Source organism: Oncorhynchus kisutch, unplaced genomic scaffold (genome assembly GCF_002021735.2).
Source record: "Oncorhynchus kisutch isolate 150728-3 unplaced genomic scaffold, Okis_V2 scaffold3875, whole genome shotgun sequence".
Classification (NCBI taxonomy): domain Eukaryota; kingdom Metazoa; phylum Chordata; class Actinopteri; order Salmoniformes; family Salmonidae; genus Oncorhynchus; species Oncorhynchus kisutch.
This window is the reverse complement of record NW_022265820.1, coordinates 19292-33036: the sequence shown is the minus strand read 5'-3', so window position 1 is coordinate 33036 and position 13745 is coordinate 19292. Positions and strand designations below refer to the sequence as shown.

General features: G+C 39.6%; 1 protein-coding gene across 1 annotated transcript; it reads right to left on the bottom strand.

Annotated features, from left to right (window-relative positions):
• Positions 1-8109: 8109 nt before the first annotated feature.
• On the bottom strand, positions 8110-11329 carry LOC116372054 (C-type lectin domain family 10 member A-like). The gene is made up of 4 exons (XM_031821127.1): positions 10348-11329; positions 9485-9624; positions 9296-9405; positions 8110-8775 (listed from the first exon to the last, which is right to left on the bottom strand). Exons 1-4 carry the CDS (start codon positions 11246-11248, stop codon positions 8643-8645), a joined length of 1284 nt encoding a protein of 427 aa, XP_031676987.1. The 5' UTR covers positions 11249-11329; the 3' UTR covers positions 8110-8642.
• Between the last annotated feature and the right edge of the window lie 2416 nt (positions 11330-13745).

Sequence of the window (13745 nt, the reverse complement as noted above, 5' to 3'; positions counted from 1 at the left end):
CCAAATTTCGGTCCGGGGGTTAGTAAATTCAGAGCGTTGTCAGATTGTCCATTTGTAAATTCAGAGCGTTTCGCTCCCGGAGAGTTCAGAGCGCACACTGGACGCTCTGGCCAGGGAGTAGTAGGGTTGATCAAAGCGTTCTGGCCTCACAACGGAAGTCAAGCTCCCAAGCTAACTGACTAACGTTGGCTAGCTTGCTACAGTAGCTACTCCCAGACACAAATGAGAGAACACCTCACTCTGGCCATTTTATTCACTCTAGCTGAGCTGGTTAGGCTGTTTTCATGTTATCCAACTCATTGGTGACTGTAGCTGTGCTGCTGGCAACAATTTAATAACGCCTTTTCGCCTAGGTTTACTTACACCGGCCATATTCAAGAGGTGTTCAGCTTAGTAAATTCATCAGTTATTCTGCGCTCAGGCACACTCAGAGGAGAGTGCTCTGAAATCAGAGTAGATAGCCAGGGCGAATTTACAAACACACCCGAATTAACAATGTCTATCGAGAACGTGCAACGACTATACCACTTAATTTAGCTAAGCATGAAGTGAGTAATCAAGCCAATGAAGGTTGGGTAGTTAGATAGCATATAGGGGTGGGTATAGTTTGTGGAACGTTCCAACAGGAATCTGTTCCAAAAACTTTGTAAATAACAAGGTTGCCAACAAACAACGCATATAAAGTTGTATAGCGGCAGAATAAGATACCGGGTGGGGAGTGGGCTATTTCATTAAGTTTTTCACTCACCATGTTTATTCTGAAAAAAGTATTTCCTCACTCTGGTAGTTTATGGAGAAACATAAAGAATAAGCTACGTGGTGAGTTGATGCCTATTCGCCAGCTAATTAGCTACGTGAATTGACCATGCTACTTTGAACATGTTGTTTGTTGACAACCGTGTACTTAAAGTCTTCCTGTTGGAACGTTCCACAAATTATACCAACCCGCATATAGTCAATTTACTGTCAAATTGAACGTATTTGAAGGTCTCCCGAGTGACGCAGCGGTCTAAGTCACTGCATCTCAGTGCTAGAGGCATCACTACAGACCCTGGTTTGATTCCAGGCTGTATCACAACCGGCCGTGATTGGGAGTCCATAGGGCAGCGCACAATCGGCCCAGCGTCGTCCGGGTTAGGGTTTGGCCGGGGTATGCCGTTATTGTAAATAAGAATTTGTTCTTAACTAACTTGTCTAGTTAAATAACGGCTAAATAAAAAATAAATACATTTGTAGCCAACTTAGGTAGCTACTAACGTACTGCTGTAATGATATGCTATGTGGTTCGTAAGGATAGTGCAGCAAACAAAATGTCAGCCAACGTGTAACTTATTTCAAAAGTCACTACATTGTTCAACAGTTTCTTAACATTTGTCATAATGAATAAAAACAATGAATTTGTATCCTTAGTCGCCTGACTTCGGCTACATATTTTTCCGCAATTTTCTTCAAATCTGATGGGTATTCGGACACTAAGAATGTTATAGAACTCAATAAGGCCTATAGAGCACTCAAAGACATGACCGCCTATCAAAGTTAGCAAGAAATACACTAACACTATCGCTTATTGTTTCTTTCAACATAAGCATGTATTATTTTAGGATAAATATAATATCGGCTTAACAAAACACATCTCAGCGTCTGATCGCGTGTAAAAGAGAGAACCGTTTGTAGACTTTGTGCGCACACCGCCATAGTGGGCCTAGTTGGGTGTTTATGTTTTTACCTGACGTTTATTAGAAAGAAGTTGAAAATCGGGCTATTATCTTCACGTTTCGTTGAGATAAATAAAAATGGACTTATAAAGAATGTTACACCTGACTTATATAATAGAAATATTAGTAACCTACCACTTCTCCGCCTGTCGAGAAGCCTCAGGTAGAGCTACATAAAATAGTTGTCAAATGTACCTTCTTCTTTGTCATAATGGCATTTGCAACAATTATATGTGTATTCCGCCACCTACTGTACAGGTGGATAATAATCATATTTTTTTAACAGGTATCCCTACACTGGCTCAGAAGGATCATGTGATTGCGGGACATTTTCAGGCGACAGTAGTCCTTGCACTGCAAGGAGGCCCAAAAACGTAATACGTGTATCCAGATCACTTGATTGAAGTATACCATTTGCAACTGGTTGTGGTGCATCTTCTTCAGGACTGTGGCCTCTTGCCCCTTCAATGTTCTACACCGCCTCCACATAAGAGATTTGCTTGACACCTCAACTCTTTCACCCTTAACATTGTTGTCCAAAAAAGCGTATTCCAACAAGGAACGATTCATCAGACTCGTTTTCCACAACAATCTTAGCACTTTTTGTTCCATTCTTGGACTTCACTGTTGTCCACTCAACTGTCTCGTTAACTGTAACCGACGTGCTTTTTAAAAAACAGTTCTACGTTTTCTAAGAGCCAGAGTATGTAGTTCTGATAATTGTAATTTTTCTGGTGTCAAATATTGATAGTGTCAAAATAATTAAAAACATCTGGAAATAACAACACATCTGAAAAATCTTAGCAAACGCCGCAAACTTTATTTAAAATATTTATTCTACATTCAAATTGTTCACCAAGTTGAAATGTCTTCAGCTCGTGGTTAAATGCTGTTAACATACCAACAAACATAGACCAGAAAATGTACAGTATTCCTATTCTCTTTTTTGTCATCCCTGTGACAGTTGTAATCACTCCTTTGTTCCTCCAGGTGGAAGCAAAGGTCTTTGTGGAGCTGATGGTCCTAAAACGTTGTCAGAAAGCAGACATGACGAGAGTGAAGAAGCTCAGGGATGAGTTCAAAGGTACAGAGACCCAATGTGAATTATATTCAATGCGTTTATGATATGAAGAGTTTGGTTTTGTGTGTATCTGAAGAGCACAGAGATTAAATGCCAGAACGTATTTTCTCTCAACCTGCTCTTTCTACACCTCTCTCTCTTTCCATTTCCTCTCTATGTGTTCATACTTATTGTAGTTTATTTGGGAGAAATCACCACAATTAGAAATAATGTTCATTCAATGAGTTGTATTTATTTTTTATGTGTTCATTTATTTTTCTATAAACAATTCTTTAAAAAAGTATTTAAATGGTGTACTGTGTTACATCTTTATTCATTTAACTGAGATATGTTGCCTCCATTTTTATACAATGAAAGAATGCAGAGATTTTAAAAATTAATCAAAGTCATTCTTTACATTGTGCATCTTTGACAAAGATGCAATACACTTTTCTCTCCTGTACTGCAAAGTTGTGTCATTATGTTTATATGAATGAGTCCTATCAGCAATAATCAGTATATGATAACAGTGCTATAATCCCAAACACAGTAGTTCACATTTAGTTGTATTACAGCCTGAATTCAAAATGAATTATGTTTTACATATTATTTTACAAATCTACACACAATATCCCATAATGACAAAGTGAAAACATGTTTTTAGAAACATTTGCCAACTTATTGAAAATGAAATACAGAAATATCAAATTTACATATGTTTTCAGCCCCCTGAGTGTTAAAATCACCTTTGGCAGCAATTACATCTGTGAGTATTTCTGGGTAAGTCGCCAAGCTCTTTGCACACCTGGATTGTACAATAGTTGCACATTATTCTTTTTTAAATTCTTCAAGCTCTGTTAAGTTGGTTGTTGATCATTGCTGGACAGCCATTTTCAAGTCTTCCCATATATTTAAGTCAAAAATGTAACTAGGCCACCCGGGAACATTTAATGTCATCTTGGTAACAATTACAGTGTATATTTGACCTTGTGTTTTAGGTTAATGCTGAAAGTTGAATTTGTCTACTGATGTCTAGGATAGCAGACTCAACCAGGTTTTCATCTAGGATTTCACCTGTGCTTAAAGCTGCATTCCATTTAATTTTATCCTTATTCTTTTACAATGAGAAGGATACCCATAGCGTGATGCAGCGACCACCAGGCTTGACAATATGAAGAGGGATATACAGTTATGTGTTGTAATGGATTTGCCACAAACATTATGCTTTGTACTTGTACTTTCTATTTCATTTCTTTGCCACATTTTTTGCAGTTTTACTTTAGTGCCTTATTGCGAACAGAATGCATTTTTCGGAATATTTTGTATTCTGTACAGGCTTCCTTCTTTTCACTCTCATTTAGGTTAGTATTGTGGAGTAACTACAATGTTGTTGATCCATCCTCAGTTTTCTCCTATCACAGCAATTCAACTCTGTAATGGTTTTAAATTCACATTTGGCATCATGGTAAAATCACTGAATGGTTTCCTTCCTCTCTGGCAACTGAGTTAGGAAATTACGCCTGTATTGTAGTGACTGGGTGTATTGATACACTATCCAAAGAATCCTTAATAACTTCACCCGACCTCAACCCAGTTGAGATGGTTTGGGATGAGTTGGACCGCAAGGTGAAGGAAAAGTAGCCAACAAGTGCTCAGCATATATGGGAACTCCTTCAAGACTGTTGGAAAAGCATTCCTCATGAAGCTGGTTAAGAGAATGCCAAGAGTGTGCAAAGCTGTCATCAAGGCAAAGGGTGTCTACTTTGAAGAATGTCAAATCTCAAATATATTTTGATTGTTTTGACACCTTTTTGGTAACTACTTAAATATATTTTCCTTTATTATTTTCCCCTAACGCTACCACCCCTACCATAATTGGAGTAAATTAATGGACAAGGCTTCACTTTCAGCTTATACATACTAAATACATTTTATGGACACAATGTATTTTATCAAATACAGTGGGGCAAAAAAGTATTTAGTCAGCCACCAATTGTGCAAGTTCTCCCACTTAAAGATGAGAGAGGCCTGTAATTTTCGTCATAGGTAGACTTCAACTATGACAGACAAAATGAGGGGGAAAAATCCAGAAAATCACATTGTAGAATTTTCAATGAATTTATTTGCAAATTAGGGTGGAAAATAAGTATTTGGTCAATAACAAAAGTTTATATCAATACTTTGTTATACCCTTTGTTGGCAATGACAGAGGTCAAACGTTTTCTGTAAGTCTTCACAAGGTTTTCACACACATCTCCTCTAGAGCAGTGATGTTTTGGGGCTGTTGCTGGGCAACACGGACTTTCAACTCCCTCCAAACATTTTCTATGGGCTTGAGATCTGGAGACTGGCTAGGCCACTCCAGGACCTTGAAATTCTTCTTGGGAAGCCACTCCTTCGTTGCCCGGCCGGTGTGTTTGGGATCATTGTCATGCTGAAAGACCCAGCCACGTTTCATCTTCAATGCCCTTGCTGACGGAAGGAGGTTTTCACTCAAAATCTCATGATACATGGCCCCATTCATTCTTTCCTTTACACGGATCAGTCGTCCTGGTCCCTTTGCAGAAAAACAGCCCCAAAGCATGATGTTTCCACCCCCATGCTTCACAGTAGGTATGGTGTTCTTTGGATGCAACTCAGCATTCTTTGTCCTCCAAACACGACGAGTTGAGTTTTTACCAAAAAGTTATATTTTGGTTTCATCTGACCATATGACATTCTCCCAATCTTCTTCTGGATCATCCAAATGCTCTCTAGCAAACTTCAGACGGGTCTGCACATGTACTGGCTTAAGCAGGGGGACACGTCTGGCACTGCAGGATTTGAGTCCCTGGCAGCGTAGTGTGTTACTGATGGTAGGCTTTTTTAAACTTTGGTCCCAGCTCTCTGCAGGTCATTCACTAGGTCCCCACCCTGTGGTTCTGGGATTTTTGCTCACCGTTCTTGTGATCATTTTGAGGTGAGATCTTGCATGGAGCCCCAGATCGAGGGAGATTATCAGTGGCCTTGTATGTCTTCCATTTCCTAATAATTGCTCCCACAGTTGATTTCTTCAAACCAAGCTGCTTACCTATTGCAGATTCAGTCTTCCCAGCCTGGTGCAAGTCTACAATTTTGTTTCTGATGTCCTTTGACAGCTCCTTGGTCTTGGCCATAGTGGAGTTTGGAGTGTGACTGTTTGAGGTTGTGGACAGGTGTCTTTTATACTGATAACAAGTTCAAACAGGTGCCATCAATACTGGTAATGAGTGGAGGACAGAGGAGCCTCTTAAAGAAGAAGTTACAGGTCTGTGAGAGCCAGAAATCTTGCTTGTTTGTAGGTGACCAAATACTTATTTTCCACCATAATTTGCAAATAAATTCATAAAAAATCCTGCAATGTGATTTTCTGGATTTTTTTTTCTGATTTTGTCTGTCAACGTCGAAGTGTATCTATGATGAAAATTACAGGCCTCTCTCATCTTTTTAAGTGGGAGAACTTGCACAATTGGTGGCTGACTAAATCATTTTTTGCCCCACTGTACATCAAACGCATGGTTTCTATGGTTTCTATGTGTTTGATGCCATTCTATTTGCTCTGTTCCAGACATTATTATGAGCCGTCTTCCTCAGAGGCTTCCAATTGTCTATACGCTTTCAGATTAATCTCATGCATTCTGACAATCATACCAACAAAACCCTGCCTAAGGCTGTCTCTCTGATAACTGGAGGTCATTGCCACCTGTTCTACTGTTGTCAAATGATTCGTCCTAGTTAGTTTAGTAACAAAACCTTAGACACTGTTCTGATAACTGATGGTTATGATCCAACACGTCATTCTGGTGTTGACTCCACAAAGAGGAAGTTAACAAGATACGAGTTCAATTGTAAACAGTAACATTGACTCTCTTTCATAGTGGCAGAGAGGTGTCTTGTCCTTCTAGATGCCATGTTAATATTAGATAAAGTTTAAAACAGAGGTGTCTTGTCCTTCTAGATGCCATGTTAATATTAGATAAAGTATAAAACAGAGGTATCTTGTCCTTCTAGATTCCATGTTAATATTAAAGTAGAAAACAGAGAGGTGTCTTGTCCTTCTAGATTCCATGTTAATATTATATAAAGTATAAAACAGAGAGGTGTCTTGTCCTTCTAGATTCCATGTTAATATTAGATACAGTATAAAACAGAGAGGTGTCTTGTCCTTCTAGATTCCATGTTAAGATTAGATAAAGTAGAAAACAGAGAGGTGTCTTGTCCTTCTAGATTCCATGTTAATATTATATAAAGTATAAACAGAGAGGTGTCTTGTCCTTCTAGATTCCATGTTAATATTAGATACAGTATAAAACAGAGAGGTGTCTTGTCCTTCTAGATTCCATGTTCATATTAGATACAGTATAAAACAGAGAGGTGTCTTGTCCTTCTAGATTCCATGTTAATATTAGATACAGTATAAAACAGAGAGGTGTCTTGTCCTTCTAGATTCCATGTTAATATTAGATAAAGTATAAAACTGAGAGGTGTCTTGTCCTTCTAGATTCCATGTTAAGATTAGATAAAGTAGAAAACAGAGAGGTGTCTTATCCTTCTAGATTCCATGTTAAGATTAGATAAAGTAGAAAACAGAGAGGTGTCTTGTCCTTCTAGATGCCATGTTAATATTAGATAAAGTTTAAAACAGAGGTGTCTTGTCCTTCTAGATTCCATGTTAATATTAGATAAAGTGTAAAACAGAGAGGTGTCTTGTCCTTCTAGATTCCATGTTAATATTAGATAAAGTATAAAACAGAGAGGTGTCTTGTCCTTCTAGATTCCATGTTAATATTAAAGTAGAAAACAGAGAGGTGTCTTGTCCTTCTAGATTCCATGTTAATATTAGATAAAGTGTAAAACAGAGAGGTGTCTTGTCCTTCTAGATTCCATGTTAATATTAGATACAGTATAAACAGAGAGGTGTCTTGTCCTTCTAGATTCCATGTTAATATTAGATAAAGTGTAAAACAGAGAGGTGTCTTGTCCTTCTAGATTCCATGTTAATATTAGATAAAGTATAAAACAGAGAGGTGTCTTGTCCTTCTAGATTCCATGTTCATATTAGATACAGTATAAAACAGAGAGGTGTCTTGTCCTTCTAGATTCCATGTTAATATTAGATACAGTATAAAACAGAGAGGTGTCTTGTCCTTCTAGATTCCATGTTAAGATTAGATAAAGTAGAAAACAGAGAGGTGTCTTGTCCTTCTAGATTCCATGTTAAGATTAGTTAAAGTAGAAAACAGAGAGGTGTCTTGTCCTTCTAGATTCTATGATATATAAAACAGAGTTGAGAACAATAATGTCCTAGTCAGGAAATGTCTTTAATCTTGGTTGAATTATTTATTGAATTAGCAGGAAGTACACAATGTGTATGTTCAGAATAATAAACGCAGAAGAAGTAAGCATACCTGATAAACATATACAGTCATTTCAAATCTATTTCGAAGTGTAAAACTTAATAGTGATTGATTGACAGTGACTATTGAATGATATTATACCCCTATTCTACACCTTATTGATTGACAAATTAATACATTATTGTGTCAGCTTGTGTAGTAGACATGAGTTGGTCATGATTGGTTGCTCATGGTCAAGTGATGAGGTAGCCCTGCCCTGCAACTTCAAAATCAGTGTCAGATCTCAGTCCGAGAGGGAATTACCTCGTCTAATTAAGACGTTGGTTTCCCCCATGGGAGACTCAGGTTCAGATCAGTGTCTTTGTGTGTGTGTTTCTGAATGTGTGCATGTGTTTGTACCATTCTATCAAATCACACCAGTCTTCAGACCATCATTAACATACAGTAGAGAGTTCATTCATCAGCAGTGCAGAGAAAGTACTTATGAGAAGCCTATTTCTCACAGATCCATTGTTTTGAATAGATACAATCAAAATCCCACAATGCTCCTTGGCCTGACGACTTGTAAGTCATTCCCCCACAGTTCTGGAATGTACCACCATTGGGCTGTCCATCATCCCAATACCTGCAGTAGAACCAACACCGAGTTAGACTGACCTCTCTCTCAGAACCACAGAGAATCGGTCCTACTCCTTCCACTGTGGTCAGTGTTACTATAGAGCAGTAGTCTCTTACCTTGGGGTGGTCAGTGTTATTATAGAGCAGTAGTCTCTTACCTTGGGGTGGTCAGTGTTATTATAGAGCAGTAGTCTCTTACCTTGGGGTGGTCAGTGTTATTATAGATCAGTAGTCTCTTACCTTGGGGTGGTCAGTGTTATTATAGAGCAGTAGTCTCTTACCTTGGGGTGGTCAGTGTTATTATATACCAGTAGTCTCTTATCTTGGGGTGGTCAGTGTTATTATAGATCAGTAGTCTCTTATCTTGGGGTGGTCAGTGTTATTATAGAGCAGTAGTCTCTTACCTTGGGGTGGTCAGTGTTATTATAGAGCAGTAGTCTCTAACCTTGGGGTGGTCAGTGTTATTATAGAATAGTAGTCTCTTACCTTGGGGTGGTCAGTGTTATTATAGAGCAGTAGTCTCTTACCTTGCTGTGGTCAGTGGGGTGCCGTCCACCCATTTCCAGGTCCCCTCAGTAACAGAGTCAGTCAGACCAATCCAGGCATATTTGACTGATTTATACCCATTGATGAATGTCTGTTGTTGAGGAACAGAAAAAGCATTGTTACTAACACATGATGGACTAATAAATAGAGTATCTCTCTCTGTCTCTCACCTGTTCCTCTTCATTGTTAATGATCACCAGATCTGCTCCTCTCTCCAGACAGTCCTGTCTACTCTCCTCCCAGGATTTCTCCTCAGTAGAGAGGTAGTAACAGCTGCAGCCAAACCTTCTCCATCCTTCAGGACAGGAGCCTAGAAGTTTGACATTTACTATCTTTGACACTCGAATGTTATGAACATTTATATTACACAAAATAAAAAGAACATGACACAGATAAAGCACTTCTAAGGTGCACCTGCGTAATGATCATCCTGTTTAATCAGCTTCTTGATATGCCACACCTTTCAGGTGGAACGGATCATCTTGGCAAAGGAGAAATGCTCACTAACAGAGATTATAACAAATCTGAGCATTTGATAGAAACTGGCTTTTTGTGTGTATGGAGCATTTCTGGTATCTTTTATTTCTGCTCATGAAACATGAGACCAACACTTTACATGTTGCGTTTATATTTTTGTTCAGTGTATCTGACATTTACACGTTAAACATAACCTTTGCAACTATTATTTATTCACACATTCAATAAGTAGCTTTGCACGAGCCTTGGCTTGTGAGAGGCCAGAAGAGCTCATAGGATCCTGGTCCTGCTCCTGTTTCTGTAGAGGCAGCTGGATGTACAAGTAAACACTTCCAAAGTATCTGACATCTCTAGTCTCTTCTATAATTACTAATTAAAAACTGGGACAATTAATTACATTACACTTTCGACACAGATTGGAAAATGCATCTTCAGTTATGTTGCAGCTTAAATGTGGAACAATACTTCTTGAATATGTTTATGTGTGAGATAATAGGTCAACTACCGAAACTGTGTGTGTGTGTGTGGGGGGGGGGGGGGGGGGGGCTGTCCTTACCTTTGTTCTCACAGTTCAGCCTTTCTATCAACTTCTGTAGCTGGTCACGCTCCATAGCTGCAGTGTTCAGACTCTTCGTCAACTCATCTATTTCAATGGTTCTGGTATTTAGACTATTTTGTAGCTGTTCTTTCTCTGTGGTCGTGGTATTTAGACTATTCTGTAGCTGGTCTCTCACTGTGGCCATGGTAATTAGACTATTCTGTAGCTGGTCTCTCTCTGTGGCAGTGGTATTTAGACTATTCTGTAGCTGGTCTCTCTCTGTGGTCGTGGAAATTAGACTATTTTGCAGCTGGTCTCTCTCTGTGGTCATGGTATTTAGACTATTCTGTAGCTGGTCTCTCTCTGTGGTCATGGTATTTAGACTATTCTGTAGCTGGTCTCTCTCTGTGTTCATGGTATTTACACTATTCTGTTGCTGGTCTCTCTCTATGGCCGTGGTAATTAGACTATTCTGTAGCTGGTCTCTCTCTGTGGTCATGGTTTTCAGACTATTCTGTAGCTGGTCTCTCTCTGTGGTCATGGAAATTAGACTATTTTGTAGCTGGTCTCTCTCTGTGTTCATGGTATTTAAACTATTCTGTAGCTGGTCTTTCTCTGTGGTCATGGAAATTAGACTATTTTGTGGCTGGTCTCTCTCTGTGGTCGTAGAAAATATACTATTATATTTCTGGTCTCTCTCTGTGGTTGTGGAAATTAGACTATTTTGTGGCTGGTCTCTCTCAGTGGTCATGGTATTCAGACTATTCTGTAGCTGGTCTCTCTCTGTGGTCATGGTATTCAGACTATTCTGTAGCTGGTCTCTCTCTGTGGTCATGGTATTTAGCCTATTCTGTAGCTGGTCTCTCTCTGTGGTCATGGTATTCAGACTATTCTGTAGCTGGTCTCTCTCTGTGGTCATGGTATTCAGACTATTCTGTAGCTGGTCTCTCTCTCTGGTTGAGGTATTTAGACTTTTTTGTAGCTGGTCTCTCTCTGCAGTTGCATCTGTAAAGGGGAAAAGTCAATCAAAATGTGTAACTGTCTCAACATTGACTACAAATGTTTTAGTAAAAAACTATGTTCACTTACAGGAATCCCACAGGCCCATGATCACAGCCAGTAGAACACACACTGCAGCAACTGTGGAGGGTCTCTTCCACCACTGGAAATGTTCTGAATAACAAGTTATTAAAGTCAGATCTTTGGTAATGTGGTAATGTGTTTTACTTGTATCACCAGTGCTTTATTTCAGACGGATTCCGCGGGAACAGGATCCGGTAACTCTCAGTTTTGGACTGATGCATTCCAGAACCAATTTTCCGGATCGTGGCATGAACAATGATTCTTAGTGCTTGCAATGTAAAAATGTGAATTAAAGAGCTCAAAGTTAATTTGAGTTTCCTCCTCTGTAATTATCCTGCCCCTTAAAAAAATGCAATGTGAAAATGTTTTTCAGCCCGTGCTTGATATCCTGAGAATTTTAAACTTTTCACAACTTTATTACACATTATGTTATTTCTAAATGGTTCACCTGATATGGATGAAAATACCCTCAAATGAATGCTGACGGTCTGCACCTTAACCTCAGTCATTATTTCAAATCCAAACTTTTGGAGTATAGAGCCATAAGAAGAAAACATGTTCACTGTCCCAATAACTACGGAGGGCCTGTAGGTAGGGGTAATGTAGAGGCTGGTAGCCTCAATATTAACAGAGGGTACTGTAGGTAGGGGTAATGTAGAGGCTGGTAGCCTCAATATTAACAGAGGGTACTGTAGGTAGGGGTAATGTAGAGGCTGGTAGCCTCAATATTAACAGAGGGTACTGTAGGTAGGGGTAAGGTAGAGGCAGATAGCCTCAATATTAACAGAGGGTACTGTAGGTAGGGGTAAGGTAGAGGCAGGTAGCCTCAATATTAACAGAGGATACTGTAGGTAGGGGTAATGTAGAGGCTGGTAGCCTCAATATTAACAGAGGGTACTGTAGGTAGGGGTAAGGTAGAGGCTGGTAGCCTCAATATTAACAGAGGATACTGTAGGTAGGGGTAAGGTAGAGGCAGGTAGCCTCAATATTAACAGAGGATACTGTAGGTAGGGGTAAGGTAGAGGCAGATAGCCTCAATATTAACAGAGGGTACTGTAGGTAGGGGTAAGGTAGAGGCAGATAGCCTCAATATTAACAGAGGGTACTGTAGGTAGGGGTAAGGTAGAGGCAGGTAGCCTCAATATTAACAGAGGATACTGTAGGTAGGGGTAATGTAGAGGCTGGTAGCCTCAATATTAACAGAGGGTACAGTAGGTAGGGGTAAGGTAGAGGCTGGTAGCCTCAATATTAACAGAGGATACTGTAGGTAGGGGTAAGGTAGAGGCAGGTAGCCTCAATATTAACAGAGGATACTGTAGGTAGGGGTAATGTAGAGGCTGGTAGCCTCAATATTAACAGAGGGTAGGGGTAAGGTAGAGGCTGGTAGCCTCAATATTAACAGAGGGTACTGTAGGTAGGGGTAAGGTAGAGGCAGGTAGCCTCAATATTAACAGAGGATACTGTAGGTAGGGGTAAGGTAGAGGCAGGTAGCCTCAATATTAACAGAGGGTACTGTAGGTAGGGGTAAGGTAGAGGAAGATAGCCTCTAGGTTAGAGTGTTTGGCCAGTAACCAAATCCAGCAGAAGTTGAATTTGTAATGTAACATCTTCAGTGCATTCGGAAAGTGTTTAGATCCCTTGACATTTTCCACATTTTGTTACATTACAACCTTCTTCTATAATGGATTTGGAAAACTGAAATATCACATTTACAAAAGTATTCAAACCCTTTACTCTGTACTTTGTTGAAGCACCATTGGCAGCGATTACATCCTTGTCATGTTCTGACCTTAGTTATTTTATTATGTCTTTTAGTATGGTCAGGGCGTGAGTTGGGTGGGTTGTCTATGTTCCTTTTTCTATGTTTTGGGATTTCTGTGTTTGGCCTTGTATAGTTCTCAATCAGAGGCAGCTGTCAATCGTTGTCCCTGATTAAGAACCATACTTAGGTAGCCTGGTTTCACTTTTGAGTTGTGGGTGTTTATTTTCTGTGTCTTCCACACTGAACTGTTTCGGTTGGTTATTTCATCTGTCCTTTATTGTTTTGTTTCAGTGCTTGTTTTAATAAAGAGCATGAACACGTACCACGCTGCGCATTGGTCCTCCGATCCTTACTCCTCGTCGTCGTCGGAGAAAGACAGCCGTTACAATCCTTGAGTCTTCCTGGGTATGACTCTACAAGCTGGGCACACCTGTATTCGGGTACTTTTCCCCATTTCTTCTCTGCATATCCTCTCAAACTGCCAGGTTGGATGGGGAATGTTGCTGCTACAATTCTTTTTATCCTGCTGCTCAGCCACTTTACCCCTGATTGTATGCCTAGAACTACCTCG